This window comes from Neofelis nebulosa, chromosome 2 (assembly GCF_028018385.1).
Source record: "Neofelis nebulosa isolate mNeoNeb1 chromosome 2, mNeoNeb1.pri, whole genome shotgun sequence".
In the NCBI taxonomy this organism is placed as follows: domain Eukaryota; kingdom Metazoa; phylum Chordata; class Mammalia; order Carnivora; family Felidae; genus Neofelis; species Neofelis nebulosa.
This window is the reverse complement of record NC_080783.1, coordinates 8623924-8641520: the sequence shown is the minus strand read 5'-3', so window position 1 is coordinate 8641520 and position 17597 is coordinate 8623924. Positions and strand designations below refer to the sequence as shown.

Here is a 17597-nt window from a genome sequence, read left to right as displayed (position 1 = left end):
AGGCTTCATACGCTTAACGTTGTATATGCAGATTCGGGTAATGACATTTGAAATGGGATAAGCTGCACAGGTCTGGCGGCGATTTTTAAGTCCCCTGCTACAAATTGATTTGCGTGTAGCTGCCCACAGCCTTGATGTCTGTCTGTCTTTCTTTCTTTCTTTCTTTCTTTCTTTTCTTTTCTTTTCTTTTCTTTTCTTTTTTCTTTTCTTTCTTTTCCTTCTTTCTTTCTTTCTTTTCTTTTTTCTTTCTTTCTTTTCTTTTTTCTTTTCTTTTCTTTCTTCTTTCTTTCTTTCCTTTTCTTTTCTTTCTTCCTTCCTTCCTTCCTTCCTTCCTTTCTCTTTCTTTCTTCCTTCCTTTCTTCCTTTCTTCCTTTTTTGCTTGCCTGCTTACACATCCTTTTCTCCTCCTGTTTTATTTACGCTTGTCCCTCAAGCATTTTGTTGTGAGCTAGGCTGGTGATCAGAATAACTTGTAAGGAGCTCAAAACCATGCATTTGTGGGGATTGCTGAAAGAAATTGGTGGAGACCCCAGGGACGTAATAGCTACTTTGAAAGACTTCAAGAGCCGTCACCTGCACCTGGAATCAGACTTTTGCCCCCAAAGAACACAAATGAGATGAATTTGAGTTGAATAGGGCAGAGTTTTTCCAGTCCCGGCTCTCTAAAGATACAATAAGCCTGAAGTCTCTTGCCATTTGTAAACGTAGGCCTCGTTCTACTCCACATCCGTCCACTACCACTGCTTCTTTGCCAGAGACCGCCTGTTCTTTTGCCTGGGTTACCGTAACAGCCTGAAGATGAGGTTTTTCCACTGTTACCTGCATACATTCCGTTCTCCTTGTTGGAGTCAGGGTATTTTTTTTTGAACTTTAATCACACAATATCATCTTTCTGGCTTTGAATCTCCCGTGATTTCCACTGTGTTTAGAACCAGATCCAGTCTTGTAACCCGAGACTTCCCTGGCTGGATACCTGCCTTGTCCTACACCACTCACTACATCCGAATCTTACTGGCCTTTCTGTTCCTTGAGTATGTCAGTTTCTCTCCTCCCTGAGGACCCTTCCCTCTTTTTAGACTCTTTTTCCTCAAGTTTTCCCTTAACTTCTCCGTCTTTAGTCTCGGTTCGAATGTTAGTCTTTCCTGATCATTCTGTTAAAACATGCTGCCTGCCTCTCTTCGCCTTGGCTGTCCCCTCCCTTCATCGCAGTCCTGTGATTACTTTGTTTACTTGCCTGATAGCTTTCTCTCTGGTACAGTTTTGGGCGACAGACTTGTCGTTTTCATAATTCTTCGAGCACCGTCAGGCAGATGGCAGAAGTCCACAAGTATGTCTTGAATGAAGAAATCATTAGTCAGCTCATCAAATCAATAAATCAATCCCTAAAGTGTTTTGGAGGCTGAAAAAGCACTTGGTGGGAATATAATGGGAAGAATTTAAACCTTTTGGTGGTAAGAATAGAGGCCTTTGAGGTCCTACTCTGAGACTGTGCTGATGCGCTATATTTGTGGTGAGTGTGTATTTGTTACTATCATTTGTTATGTTTACTGAATTACTTAGCTTCTGCTCCAAACCTTTTGTCACCTTATTTCCTGTCCTCTGGAAATAAGCTCACAGTGGCTTAGGATCTGTCCCAGGTGCTAAACAGGCTAGCCTCATGGTTCTGGTGTGGATTCATCCGTTCATTTGTTTATTTGTTCTCTACTCACTTGCTAGGCACTAAGAACACAGTGATGATTAAGAGGTGAATGTGGATTGTTACATTTTTCAAACCATTTGGCAGAGAAAGGGAGTGGAGACATAGAAAGATAGGTGGTTACTGGAGAGAGATGGAAAATTGTTTTTTGTTTTTTTGTTTTTTAACATAATATAGGCACAGAAAGAGAAATTATGCTACAAAGCTTTAAAACAGTAGCCTCCCACTCCTCTTTCCTCTTCTTAATCCCTGGAGACAGTCACTTTCAACTTTTAAACTGTTTCCACTGGAACACACATCACTATTTATAAATCACATCCAAAGTTTTCTATAAACTGATTGGATAAGTTACATAGTATCTGCTTACTTTTTATTAGGGCAGGAGAGATTTTTCTAGCATGCTAAACTTCTCACATTCCTTGTGTGTCTCCCCTCCCCTGTCCAAAGGAGCGTTCTATTTTGTTTTTAAGATGAGAAAGATTTGTGTATGGAGTGTAGAGTATCTGGTTTAGTTGTGTTCCATGAACAAAGGCTGTGTTTCTAAGCCAGGATAACCATGTAACAAGCTAGTCATAAGTGAAACCAAATAGGAGAGTGTAAAAAATTCATTATCTCTTTTGGTAAAAGCAGTTCAGACACATCATTGATGATGGGCAATGGGTAGAATTTGTAGTACGTTGATGAAGTGTTCTGTTGTTCATGATCTGTTCCGCATTTAAAGCATTCTTGTCTATCAGCTATCCACGTCACTAGTTCAAAATCCCACCCATTACATTTTTTAATTTGTTTTCTCTCCACTCTGTCAGTTTAGCCTCTCTGTTCTGGACTTGTCCTACCAAACTAGAGTACCAAGAAGTTCTTTCTATTTGCTTTTTCTTTTAGAATAGCATTATGACCTAGCCAGCACCATGGTGTGATTTTGTTGGCTATATTTTGTATCCTTTCCTGTATGGCTCTCTAAATACTGCTGGAGTTATTTGGCAGACTGACACCAATTAAAAATGGTGACATCTCCTAAGTAAAGTTGTCTCGATCAACTTTAATCAACTCACAGTTTGAACTCAGTGTTCCAGAATGATTTTAAGACGTACATGGAAAACCTGTATCTGAGAGACAGTTTCTTTGTGGTCTAAGGACAGTAATTTCCCATATATTTTTTCTAATAATCCCTTTGACTGTATTTCTTTTTTTTTTTTTTTAATTTTTTTTTAACGTTTATTTATTTTTGAGACAGAGAGAGACAGAGCATGAACAGGGGAGGGGCAGAGAGAGAGGGAGACACAGAATCTGAAACGGGCCCCGGGCTCTGAGCCATCAGCCCAGAGCCCGACGCGGGGCTTGAACTCACAGACCATGAGATCATGACCTGAGCCGAAGTCGGACGCTCAACCGACTGAGCCACCCAGGCGCCCCTCTTTGACTGTATTTCAAGGTGTATTCTTTTGGAGAGGTTAGTTGTTTCCTTTACTCTCCAGTGTTCATGTTAACACTTCAGGGTCTTGGGAGGAACACTGTGCTTGGGTACTTAGAATTCAGAACAAGTCAAATTGCTCATCATTTCACATAACTTCTAGGTTACTTGTGATAAAAAGGAGGTGCCTTGAAATAATTGATGTATTTTACCCTGTTGACTTGATTACTCTTTTTTTTTTTTTTGGTAAATAATTTTATAACTGTTGGTTTATTTTGTGTGAATAAATTTGTTCTCAAACAAATTGCCTGGGAAGGTTTCCCCTTGATCAGTAACTAGGCCAGTGATTATCAAACTGTATTATCAGTATCCCAAGGAAAACTTGTTGCCCTGTAACTGGACCCCACCCCCACATTTTCTGATTTAGTAGATCTGGAATGAGGCCAAGAATTGCATTTTTAACAAGTTCCCAGGTAATGCTAATGCTGTGGATGCAAGGACTACACTTAGAAAACTATTGAATTTGGCAAATAATGTGATATATGTGGTGTCATGGTATCATAAGGATTTGATAACATAATTCTTAAACTTCAAAATATACGCATTTATAGATATAAAGAAAAATAATTATTGTAGTGAAGTCACTCCTCAAAAAATACTTATTTTTTCCAACTGTGATACATTTTTGAATAAGCAGTAGCTTCTTTCTTCGCATATACTTCATTATCACAATAAACCTTTTGTTTTATAGCTGGAATTATTTCTCTTCTGGATGAGGAAGAACCACAGCTTAAGGTATGAGTTGAAGAAAAATTAACTGGGGTTAATAGGAGTGCTGTGAAACTCTTTGGCTATAGTGATATTTGTGTATTTTCCATCATTTAAAATAGCCATCTTACCCAGTCTATACCCATTCAAATCTAGCCCCAAAGGACAGTATTTTGGCAATAGCAGTTGTTCATTTAACAAAGCTAAGGTAAATAATTCTCAATATGCCACCAGAACACTCCCTTCACCCGTTTCTTTATCAAAGGAAAGCACAAAAAATTGATTCTCATGTGTCACGTATTTTTAAATTATTTTTATTTGATTGAAATTTGGAATGTATGTTAAGAGGCTCTACACACCTGAATTCATTTATGTCCAGAGTTGTAGTCAACTTTGTATATACAGAGAAGAAAAATGTTCTTTATGGTAAGGAATGACCTATGGCTAGTCTGATGTTTTATGATTAAAAATCAAGGAAATGTGTAGACCTAAGAGACAACATAAGTCAGTTAATTTTTGTGTTTGTCATAGTAAATATTTTAGTAAATGTGACTGAGAATTTGGCCACTAATTTATTGGAAACATTATTTTTTTTTTTTTTTAAGAAAATGTAATTGTAAGTCTCTCTCAAAATTGAATTTTGGTTTTATCTTCTACAGGAATTTGCACTACACAAATTGAATGCAGTTGTCAATGATTTCTGGGCAGAAATTTCTGAGTCTGTAGATAAAATGTAAGAAATTATTTTATTTCTATAAATTGGATTCAAGTAAATCAACTAATCTCTGTGGATGTGGATCATATGGCTTATTGATTCCTTTAGAAATTTGCTGCTACTAAACATATTTAGATTTGGGATTTTTGAGAAGAACCACAGTTTAAGATTGCCCATACTTCCAAATTTCTTTCAGAGAAGTTTTGTATGAAGATGAAGGTTTCCGGAGTCGGCAGTTTGCAGCCTTAGTGGCATCTAAAGTATTTTATCACCTTGGGGCTTTTGAGGAATCTCTGAATTATGCACTTGGAGCCGGTGACCTCTTCAATGTCAATGATAACTCTGAATACGTGGAGACTATTATAGGTAATTATTCTCCATCTGGTAAGGCTTTATCTTGTTGGCTTCTCTCTTGCCGTAGTGCACATAACATTTTTTTTTTCCGATTACTTCTTGCTCTTGCCAAATTTAATTCTTAATCTTTTTTTTTTTTAAGTTTATTTATTTAGTTTTTGAGAGAGAAGGAGAGCAAGGGCAGGGGAGTGGCAGAGAGACAGAGGGGAAGAGAGAATCCCAAGCAGGCTCTATGCAGGGCTTGATCTCACAGACTGTCAGATTGTGACCTGAGCCACAACCAGGAGTTGGATGCTTAACTGACTGAGCCACCTAGGCACCCTGCCAAATTTAATTTTAATTGGAAGTTTATAATCTTATAATTTTATGCAAGCTGAGTTTTTAGATCTGCCTTCCAGTTTTGTGCTTTATTATCTTTTGACATAATGAGCAGTAACATTAGTAACAGTAATAATGAAGATGCCTACCTCACAAAACATTTTAAGAATTAATCTGATAAATTATTCAGAAACTTCCTAATCAACACAAAGATAGTTATCTTACATTATGGTTATTGCTACTGCAGTGAGCATTCTGTAGCATGAAAAAGTTCAGTCAGATTATTATGAGTGACAAATTAAATGACAGCAATTTATAGAGTTGTTTCTAATACCAGAAACCATTATTGACTGCCTTCATTGTGCTAGGCACTGTGCCACTCATTCTGCATGGTGTGGTTTATTCCACAGCTCCCCTGTGAGGAAGGTGCTATAACTCAGGTTTCGAGATGATAAAGACACAGGGCTATTAAATAGGAGGGTCAGAATTTAAAACTGAGGCTTACTCACTTCAGAGTCCATACTGTTTCTACTAGAAACCATCATTTTCTAATTTGTTTCTTTATTTTTGAAGTGGGGGGTAGGATACTGGCAAGGCTTTAGGCTGTCTATCTTGTAAATTGAACTATAACTATGTAAGGTTTTGTTCAAAGATGTGTCACTTTAAAAAAGCGATTGGAAACTGATCTAATAGATGGAAAAAGGACTGCATACTCTCCAGGCAAGTGTAGGAATATCAAGTTTTCAGTCATAGTTATAGAGAGAGCCCAAGGGTGTGTTTTCTCAGGAGTGTGCGGTGTAAGTATTTTTTTGAATTGCTGATTTAGAAGAGATCTGCATTATTCACCTGAACCCTTAAAAGGAGAGATTTGGTATTCTTTTTCAGAAATTGGGAAGTGCTGCACAAGGTGGTCCAAAGGGATACTTTCAAATGTCTCTGATGTTGTAACTAGAATTCTGCGTTCATGTTTTTAAGTTTTATTTATTTTGAGAGAAAGCGAGAGTAGAGGAGGGGCAGAGAGAGAGGGAGAGAGAATCCCAAGCAGGCTTCACCCTGCCAGTGCAGAACCCAACATGGGGCTCCAATTCACAAACCGTGAGATCATGACCTGAGCCACAAGCAAGAGTCAGACGCTTAACCTACTGAGCCACCCAGGCACCCCCACCATTATTATAAAGAGATGATTTAGACATGGTTTCTACTGTTTTACTAACGTGAAGAAGTCTAATAATTTATTGCTCTGTGATAATTGTTACAGTAGGTCTTTTTTAATATCCTCAATGATAGCAAATATTTGTTTTTGAAAGTGAAAGAGCACTTGTAGCCAATTCTGTCTAATAAGCAGCACAGTGAAGTTGAAGAGTATAATTTTGGTTAAAATATAGTAACAAAGTAGAAATATAGTGAATGACATCAGCCTTACTGGAATTAGTGTGTAAGCCCTCCAGTATAACTTATGAAGGGAACAATATTAATTTGAATATATAACTTCTAGAACTTAAAATTTTTCAAATTTGCTTATTACTCTATAGTTATCCCATAAATTTTGAAAATTGCTTATTACTCTCTAGTTATCCCATAAGTTTTTATGATTATAAATGTAGGCATTTCTCTTTTCTAGTAGTTCAGTCCTGTTTATAAGGTGATTCGTTATTTTATTTTCTTCATAGCAAAATGCATCGATCACTACACCAAACAATGTGTGGAAAATGCAGATTTGCCAGAAGGAGAAAAAAAACCAATTGACCAGAGATTAGAAGGAATTGTAAATAAAATGTTCCAGCGATGTCTAGATGATCACAAGTATAAGCAAGCTATTGGCATTGCTCTGGAGACACGAAGACTGGACGTCTTTGAGAAGACTGTACTGGAGTCGGTAGGCAGATGATGTGATTTTAGAGACTGTTAGTAATGGGGAATCAGCAAAGCAAGTTGTTAAAACTAAAAGCCTCAAGGGTAGTGAAAAGAAAATCTAGTTTAGAAATAATAAGATGCTTTTTAACCAAATGTTTTATTTTCATGTATATATATATGAACTTTGGCTAGGTTTTGTGGTCATCGAATCCCTGCTTTTATCCTATCACATTCGTTCCTTTGAAGTCTTGCATAGGGAAGTTGTTTTTCATTATCCTACCCTTGTTAAGAAGACTGTACTGATAAGCTATTTTAATGCATTTATTATGGTTAAAACTACAGACTAGATTCTTGTTTGAGGGTGTTTTGCAGTAATTATAACATTTGTAGTAAGTTAGTGTAAGGAAGTGGTCAGGAAGGTATAAGACTGAGTTAAGTGGGCATTGATTTTTATGCCCACTTTGCCTGCCTAACCACCTGTCTCCATAAGCTGGCTCTGTTCTCCAGCCAGTTTAACCTCACTTCAGTTCCTAGATGTACCCTGCCCCATTCTCCTTACCAGAAATACTGCCTCTGCCAAAAACGTTCTTTCCTTTCTTTACCTGTTTTATTCCTGTACAAGATACAGAGTTTAGCTCAACTGTCACTATTTTACAGATCCATCGATTCCCAGCACCCATACCTCCTCAACCCCTACTTCAGACTAGCTCCAATTCTTTTATTAATCTCTTGGAGCCTTGTGTTTTTTTCATAGGGTTTACTATTAAAGTAATTAACTCATTGTGTTACTTGGTAGTTAACATCTGTCTTTGCCACTAGACTATAACTTCCATAAGGACAGGTACTTTGTGCCTTATTCACCACTGTGTCTCCAAAGCCAGAGGCAGTGTTTAGCAGCAGTGTGATAGGATTTGTTTAAACGAGTAAATGAATGAGCAACCTTGTGTGATAGAATTGGACCTTGTTTTATACTGTTTCATTTTTGTGCAGTTGTAGCCTCTCCTTGTCTTCATGTGAATAGAATTAAAATATTTGTTTTCATTCACTCAAATATTTTTTGACTGACTACTGTATGTCAGACAACTATTCTAGGCTTTGGAGATGCAGTGGCAAGTAAGACCAACAGAGTTTCTGACCAGATGGAACAAACCATTAGGGGAATAGGCAGTTGAGCAAGTAAAAATTTAAAGTCAAGGGGTGACGTGTTCAGATCAAGAACAAAGCTCAGTAAGAAATGCATCTTATTTTGCATCCCAGTGCACGTATACATATGGATATAACTTAGGTTTTATGAAACAGTACCTGCTTTTACTACTTACGATACAGCTCTGATATTTTTATTTTTTTATTTTTTTATTTTTCAAATGTTTATTTTTGAGAGAGAGCCGGGGAGGGGCAGAGAGAGAAGGGGATAGAGGATCTGAAATCGGCTCTGTGCCAACAGCAGAGAGCCTAACGTGGAGCTCGAACTGACTATCCGTGAGATCACGACCAGAGCTGAAGTCAGACACTCAACCGACTGAGCCACCCAGGCGCCCCTTTTAAAGATTTTTATTTAAAATGGTTACTTTTTAATTTTTTAAACTTTTGCAAAGTTTATTTTGAGAGAGAGTGCATGCATACATGTGTGAGAGAGCTTGGGGGAGGGGCAGGGGGAGAGAGAATTCCCAAGCAGGCTCCATGCTATCTAACAGCATAGAGCCTGTTGCAGGCTTGATCCCATGAACCGTGAGATCATGACCTGAGCTGAAATCAAGAGTTGGATACTTAATTGGCTGAAACACCCAGGCACCCCTAAAAACAGTTATTTTCTTTTAGTTTTATTTATTTAATCTCTCTACCCAACATGGGGCTCAAACTCATGACTTTGAGATCGAGAGTTGCATGCTTTTCTAACTGAGCCATCCCGGCATCTGCTTAAAATGGTTGTTTTTAAGTTTTGCTGTTTAAGTAGCAAATAAATCTTTGGTTGCCTAAAATAACTAAAGAATGTAGATTAAAATAATTTGATTTCTAAATAAACATAATACTTCGGTAACCAGATAATGATGTATCTTTAAATTATCTCTTTCAGAACGATGTCCCAGGAATGCTAGCCTATAGCCTCAAGCTCTGCATGTCTTTAATGCAGAATAAACAGTTTCGGAATAAGGTACTAAGAGTTCTAGTGAAAATCTACATGAATTTGGAGAAACCCGACTTCATCAATGTTTGTCAGGTACTTACATTACATTACATTGTATTACTTTATGTTACCTTATGTCACACTACTTTATGCTGCATTGGTGGGCTAGACCTTACCACATTACATTACTTTATGTTACTGTAATGGTTTCATACATGTATCTGAGTTGATTTTCACAACAGCTCTGTGAAGATAAGGTATATGCTTATATTCCTTTTTACTGATAAGAAACTGAATGTTAAAAAACTAAAAAACTTTTGTTACAACGCATCCTATGTATTCTTTTTTTGTTTTTAATGTTTATTTATTTATTTTGAGAAACAGAGCATGTGCGTGCACGGGCAGGGGAGGGACAGAGAAAGGAGGAAAGAGAATCCCAAGCAGGCTCTGCGCAGATAGTGCAGAATTGTGAGATCATGACCTGAGCCGAAGTTGAGTTGGATGTTTAACCGACTAAGCCACCCAGGCACCCCTGTATTCTTTTTCATTTTGAAAGTATTCCAAACATTTATGGAAAATTTGAAAACTAGGTTAAAAAAAAATAAAAGATAGAAGAAAAGATAAAAACAGTACCTTTGTTGTGTCATTCTAAAAAGAATTTCAGGTAAATGATCTCTGGTTTTATTACCCAAACACAACCAACGCATTTGGGTATATTTTATCTCTTTTTATGTTTGAAAATTTTTAAAGGATTTTATTTTCAAGTAATCTCTGCATCCAGTGTGCACTCAAACTCATAATCCCGAGATCAAGAACTGCACACTTCCCTGACTGAGCCAGCCAGGCTCCCCTCTTCATGTATGAATTTGCTTGCACATTTTTTAAAAATTCAGATAGCCCAGAAAATGAAAAGTGTATCTTTCCCTTTCCCTGGGCCTTTTCTCACAGATAATGCATAGATGTTTTTCTTTCACTCATTAGCGCATTTCTTTTAAATGGCTGTATTTTATTGACTGGAAGCGCATGAGTTTGCTTTTTAACAATTGTCATACTGTATCAATTTTTGTATTCTGCTTAGAGCATAGCATTTCATCACAGATTTTGTTACTTTGTCACTATAATGTGTTCTCATATAATTTCATCATCTATATGTTTTTAAAATTTAGAGTAATGTATCCTTTTTTAAATGCTTTTTGAAGCAAGTTTGAAACACAGAAAAGGCTGGAAGAAAAATCATTTATATCACCCAATGGCAACATTTAAGTCTATTTCCTTTCAGTTTTCCCTGTATAGCTTTTTGGAGTTTTGTTTGCTTCTAAGTAGTTTTTAATAGGGTTTGTTTGTTTGTGTTTGTTTTTTAAATAATTGTGTTTTAAAACTTACATGAGAAACAATAGTCTTCTGCTCACCTGTGTATTTCAGAGGCAATTCCTCAGAGGCAATTTTATTTCTTTGTAGTTGTTTTATTTTTTGTCCTTTCAAGGCTTTTTAAAACTTTATTTTACATTTCAAAAATAAATTTTTTTTGAACAGGTAATAATACATTCATGCAATTCAAAATTTAAAAAGAACCAAAGGGTGGGGTGCCTGAGTGGCTCAGATGGTTAAGCATCCGACTTCAGCTCAGGTCATGATCTCATGGTTCGTGAGTTTGAGCCCCACATCGGGCTCTGTGCTGACAGCTCAGAGCCTGGAGCCCGCTTCAGATTCTGTGTCTCCCTCTGTCTGCCCCTCCGCTGCTTGCACTCTGTCTCTCGCATTGGCTCAAAAATAAATAAGCATTAAAAAAAAAAAGAACCAAAGGGTATACAGGGAGAAGTCTTCCCACTCCTTTCCTTTGGCTCCTAAGTTCCTTTCTCGGGAGGCAAACAGTTATCAGTTATATAAATCCTTCAATTTTAACATTTTTCCATATTTAAGTCTTCACAAACTCTTGTTCCAACTTTCTTGAATGTGCAGTAGGCATTTAGTGGATGTACTTTGCCTTACTTAACCATTTCCCTATTTATTTTATTTATCTTATTTCCATTATTTCCTATTCTTTTAAAAATTTTTTTAAATGTTTATTTTTGAAAGAGAGAGGAAGAGAGACAGAGCGCAAGCTTGGGAGGAGCAAATAGAGAGGAAGACGTAGAATCCAAAGCAGGCTCCAGGCTCCAGGCTCCCAGCTGTCATCACAGAGCCCGACACTGGGCCTGAACTCAAGAACCGTGAGATCATGACCTGAGCCAAAGTCAGATGCTTAACCCAGTCGACTGAGCCACCCAGGAGCCCCATTATTTCCTATTCTTTTTCTAAGTAGGCTCCATGCCCAGTGCTGAGCCCAACATGGGGCTCGAACTCAGGACCCTGAGATCAAGACCTGGGCTGAGCTCTAGAGTTGGATGCTTAACTGACTGAGCCACCCAGGTGCTCCTCCATTATTTTCATTCTTAATTTGTAATAACTTTGGTTAATGTGTCCATTTTGAAATTAGTTATTTGCTACTTTAAGGGAACAAGAAAATTTTAATTGAATTCTTTAAAAAATCCTAAATTTATTAGATAATTTTGTTAAAGCATGACAGATTGTAAGAGTGATAAGAGAAATACTTCAAAATGGTCATTTCAGTGCCCCTTGTTCTGGCCCAGCACTATACAACATGTGTTAAATGAATCAATGACTCCTACAATTTATGGTTAAGCAGAAAATTCAAATTAAGGAGCACTTGATAATAATATACAGGTAAGATTTGAAGAATCCAATATTCATTTACCTATCAGTCATTAAGTACTGCTAATTGCCAGACACAATAATTAGGAGCTGTGAGTATGATCTGTATGGGTTTTCTTATGGAAGGCAGATGTCGTTTTCAGGAAAAATTTGTCTAATGCCAGGATCAGAAATAGAGTGCTAACACTGGAATTAAAATTAAAAATTAATTTAAAAAAAGAAAGAAAGAAATGGAGTGCTGGAACAATTTATCTGCCCCAGTTTGCCTGTGCTTATATTTTCAGGTTTCCCGTATTAATATCAACTGTTCGTCAGTCTCTAAGTATCTTGTATACACAGTTTTCGATTATTATGTAATTGTTTTTTATCTGCATTTCAGTGCTTAATTTTCTTAGATGATCCTCAGGCCGTGAGTGATATCTTAGAAAAACTGGTCAAGGAAGACAACCTCCTGATGGCTTATCAGATTTGTTTTGATTTGTATGAAAGTGCTAGCCAGCAGTTTTTGTCATCTGTAATCCAGAATCTTCGAACTGTTGGCACCCCTATTGCTTCTGTGCCTGGATCCACCAATACGGGTACTGTCCCAGGATCAGAGAAAGACAGGTATAAGTATCTTTTTCTGCATCAGAACTAATTGGACAACCTTTATTTCATTTTGAGAATAGGTGGAATATTCATCGACCGTGTAGTCTAAGAATTATTTTCAGAATTAGCTTTCATAGATTGTAAAGTCTTATTAAGGCTATTGCTCTGTTTTGCACTGTGCTGGGTACATTAAGGAAAACCAAAACTGGGAACTCTTCTGGAAAGAAATGGAAGTGATTGACGGGGAGGGCTAATTGCATGTGTGCTATCTAACCAAGTAAATTAAAAATCTCAGGTTAGGTGGGCTAGATTTTAGTATTTGGAAAGTAAACATTTCCAGCTTTTTGTGCTTTTATTAGAACTAAATATACATTTATCTTAGGCTGATGCAGTGTTAGATTTTATTTTCCTGTATTTTTTTATGCATTTAGACCACTTATTTAAAATGTTTAAATGTTTTTCTTATGCCTCCTTTTTACCTTTTAAAGTTCACACAGCAGTGAGAGTTATTTTTCTGAAACAAATGTCACAACTCTTTCAATCTCCAATACTTGACAAACACATTTCATATAAAATTCTAAGTCTTGAACATGGCCTTCAAGGTTATACATGATTCGTCCTCTCCATACCCCTCAACTCATCTCTTGCTTTCTTCCTTACTTACTGCCCTCCGATCTCAGTGGCCTTTTTACTATTACTCAAAAACACTAGAAATAGTCCTGCTTCAGTAAGGTTTTCTTGAATTTTAGTTTTTAGTATTTGTTTTCTGCCCTTTATTTTTCTTTATTTGGGGCTTATCGTTATATGTAAGTTGGATTTTCTTTGCCCATCTTCTGTGTTTCTCATTTCTTGTGAATCCTTTTCAGCTCTTCAATTCTTTCTTTCTTTCTTTCTTTCTTTCTTTCTTTCTTTCTTTCTTTCTTTCTTTCTTTCTTTCTTTCTATCTATCTATCTATCTATCTATTTATTTTTAACGTTGTATTTGTTTTTGAGACAGGGAGAGACAGAGCATGAACAGGGGAGGGTCAGAGAGAGGGAGACACAGAATCTGAAACAGGCTCCAGGCTCTGAGCTGTCAGCACAGAGCCCGACGCGGGGCTCAAACTCAGGGACCGCGAGATCATGACCTGAGCAGAAGTCGGCCGCTTAACCGACTGAGCCACCCAGGCGCCCCTCTTTCTTTTATTTAAAAGGAAATATTTATTTGGGGAGAGAGAGCACATGTGCAACTTGCAACTGTGGGAGGGGCAGAGCGAGGGAGATAGAGAATTCCAAACAGCTTCCGTGCTGTCAGTGCAGAGCCCAGCTTGGGACTCCATCTCACAAACCAACTGTGAAATCATGACCTGAGCCGAAATCAAGAGTCAGACACTTAACTGACTGAACCACCCAGGCACCCCTTCAATTCTTTCTTTTAATTGAATGATAATTTAAATACTGTTAAATACACATATCCTAACGATCCAGTTCAATGAGTTCTGACAGTGTAAACACCCATATAACCATCATCTGTATTATCATCCCAGAAACTTGCCCTGTGCCCTTCGAGGTCAACCCACTACCCCTGAGGCAGCCACTGGTGTGATTTCCGTCAGAATAGATTAGTTTTGCCAGTTCTTAAACTTCATATAAATGGTTCATAATAGCATGTATTCTTTTGTTTCTGCTTCTTTCACTGAACATGTTATATATATCTGTGTTTTTTGGATGAAATAGTAACTGATTTCTTTTTGTTGAGCAGCATTTCATTGTATGAATATACCACAGTTTGTTTATTCATTCTTATACTGATGGACATTTGGGTTGTTTCAAAACAAGGCTACTAGAACATTCCTATACAAGTCTTTTTGTGGACAAATATTTTCATTTCTCTTGGGTAAATACCTAGGATTAGAATAGCTGGGTCACAGGGTATATGTTTAAATTGGTAAGAATCTGCCGAACTATTTTCCAACATGGTTGCCCATTTTACCCTCCCAACAGCAACGTATTAGCATTCCATTTGTTTGTTTGCCAACATCAGATGTTCTCAGTCTCTTTAATATTACTCATTTTAGTGGTATAAAGTGATATTTTGTTGTTAATTTTTATACAAGTAATTTGTCAGATATATTGTTCTGAACATTTTCTCCCAGTCTTTGGCTTATCTTTTCATTTTATTGGTGGTATTTTTTGATAAACACAAGTTTTTACTTATTTTTTTTTAAATGTTTATTTATTTGGAGCTCAGTCGGTTAAGTGTCCTACTTCGGCTCAGGTCATGATCTCACAGTTCATGAGTTTGAGCCCCGTGATGGGCTCTGTGCTGACAGCCTGGAGCCTGCTTGGGATTCTGTGTCTCCATCTCCCTCTCTCTCTCTGCCCCTCCTCCACTTGCACTCTGTCTTTCTCTCTCTCAAAAATAAACATTAAAAAATTTTTTTAATTAAAAAAAATGTTTATTTAAATAAATAAGTGGGGAGAGGGAGAGAAAGAATACTATCAAGATGGCACTCGATCTCATGAACCGTGAGATCATGACCTGAGCCAAAATCAAGAGTTGGACACTTTACTGACTGAGCCACCCAGGCACCCCAGAAGTTTTTATATTTTATAATCCTCCTGAAGTTTTTATATTTTATAATCCTCCTGTTTTCCATTTTGGCATCCCAATCTAAGAAATTCTTTGTCAGTCTCACAGTTACAAAGGTATTCTGCTGTTCTGCCACACTCCTAGAAACTATATAGTTTAAGGTTTATAATACGGTGTCAGGAATAAAGAGTTTGTTTAAAAACATGGATGTCTAGTAATTCCATTAGCATTTGTTTGAAAGACTGTCCTTTCCCTGTGGAGTTGCCTTGGAACCTTGGACATGTGATATGTGGATTGATTTCCCTATTCTTTTCCATTTATTTGTCTTTCCTTATACCAGTATAAGGAAACAATGTCTTTATTACTAAAGCTTATAGTCTTGAAATCAGGTCAGTGGAAGACATACAGTTATGACCTCCCTTCTCTCCTCACCACCAAGATTGTTTTGGGTCTCTTGCATTTCTGTAAGCCTGAGGGGATTCTGGTTGGGACTGTGTCGAATCTCTTCAATTTGGAACAAATTGAGACCCTCACAATATTGGGTCTTACAATCCATAAGCATAGTTTTGTTCTTAATTTATTTAGATTTTCTTTAAATTTTCTCAGCAGCATTTTATAGATTTTAGTTCAGAGATTTTGTACGTCTTAAATTAATTCCTAAGTATGTTTTTTGATGCTATTGTAAGTGGTATGTTAAATTTGAATTTCTATTTGTTTGTTACTAATATGTAGAAATACAGTTGATTTTTTATATTAATGTGAATCCCACAACCTTGCTTAAATCACTTATTAGGTCTAGTAATTTTTTTTTTTTATAGATCCTTCTATAGACTTTTGTACATAGGGATCCTGTTACCTTAATAGAAACGATTTTACTTCTTCCTTTACAATTTTCATGACTTTTCCACCCTTGTTTTTCTGCATTGGCTAGGATTTCCAATGTTACTGGGTAGACATAAGAGTGAACATCCTTCATTCCTGATCTTAGGGGAATGGCATTTGTTTTATTTCTTGTTAATTTAAATTTTTTCTTTCATACCTTCTCCTTTATTTGATTTGTGTTTATCTGGTCTTATGTTTCCTCTGAATTAATTTTCTGAAATTATTATTTTGCTTCCTTCATTTATAATTTCCCCCCCAGTTTTATAATTTCATTTCTGAATTATCTAATTCTGGTATGTTTTATTCTTTTATATCTTGTATACTTTTATTAATGTCTTTTACCTCTTTTGAAATAATTTTTTTCTTTTAATATTATATGGGCTTTAACTTTGATCCTTGTCAGTAGCTTGTCTTTACTGAAATTAGTTTTCCTAAATTTTTGCAAAGGAGGCTTATTTAGGATAGTTTTTCTAATTTTACTGCTCTCTAGAATTTCCTCTTCTGTTGTGTTACTGAGTTTTAAAATGGTATCTTACAACTTGAGATCTCTTAACTCTCTTTCTTGCTTTTTTTTTTTATTTCTTTCGAGAGAGGCAGAGACAGCATGAGGAAGAAGAAGTAGAGAGAGAGAGGGAGGGAGGGAGGGAATCCCAACCAGGCTCCTCCCTGCCAGTGCAGAGCCTGATGCGGGTCTCAAACTCACAAACTGTGAGGTCGTAACCTGAGCCAAAACCAAGAGTCAGATGCTCAACCAACTGAGCCACCCAGTCCCCCTTACTTTCTCACTTTTATTTGGTCTTTTTTCTTTCTTTCTGCCATGGTAATTGGATTCTGTACCCAGCATTTTATCCCCATTAAAATGCTTTCGCCTAGAAGGGAGTATTGGCTGGTTGTTTTTCAGAGTCGTTGGGGTCCTCAGCTGCTTCACTTCAAACTGGTGTTGTAGCTGGTGATGGTGTATCTCCACCTGGCTGTGTTTTAGGAGTTTGGTGGGCACTTTGTCATCTGGTTTTGTTGTATTTTTTTTTTTTTTTAATTTATTTTTGGGACAGAGAGAGACAGAGCATGAACGGGGGAGGGGCAGAGAGAGAGGGAGACACAGAATCGGAAACAGGCTCCAGGCTCCGAGCCGTCAGCCCAGAGCCTGACGCGGGGCTCGAACTCACGGACCGCGAGATCGTGACCTGGCTGAAGTCGGACACTTAACCGACTGCGCCACCCAGGCGCCCCTGGTTTTGTTGTATTTGTTGTTTGTGCTAACCTAGTTAGTTGTGTGGTTTTATGAATTTATTTGGAGGAAATTAAATCACTGGGCTGCTTCCATCTTAATAGAATCGTCTCTGTTTCTTAAGGGAAATACTTAGGTAATTAAACATTTTTTCCTTGCAAAATATTTATTTGAACATGGTTCAGATTCTTTAGTTTGATAACTAGTTACCTATACATACTATTCAGAAAAGATTTATCAGATTAGTAACTGTTGATTCTCTTCATTTTAGTGACTCAATGGAAACAGAAGAAAAGCCAGGTAGTCTACTTGTAGGAAAGACACCAGAAGTGGTAAGTGTGTTTTTTGAAGTTGAGGTTACCATTTAACATATA

General features: G+C 37.1%; 1 protein-coding gene across 1 annotated transcript in view; it reads left to right on the top strand.

Annotated features, from left to right (window-relative positions):
• The window catches only part of PSMD1 (proteasome 26S subunit, non-ATPase 1), a 94870-nt gene that overhangs the window by 825 nt on the left and 76448 nt on the right, over nucleotides 1–17597 (top strand). Inside the window, exons 2-8 of the mRNA XM_058701691.1 lie at nucleotides 3859–3902; nucleotides 4535–4608; nucleotides 4787–4956; nucleotides 6933–7138; nucleotides 9191–9334; nucleotides 12333–12559; nucleotides 17495–17555. Of these exons, the coding sequence (XP_058557674.1) occupies nucleotides 3859–3902; nucleotides 4535–4608; nucleotides 4787–4956; nucleotides 6933–7138; nucleotides 9191–9334; nucleotides 12333–12559; nucleotides 17495–17555 (926 nt within the window). The remainder of the gene's footprint in view (nucleotides 1–3858; nucleotides 3903–4534; nucleotides 4609–4786; nucleotides 4957–6932; nucleotides 7139–9190; nucleotides 9335–12332; nucleotides 12560–17494; nucleotides 17556–17597) is intronic.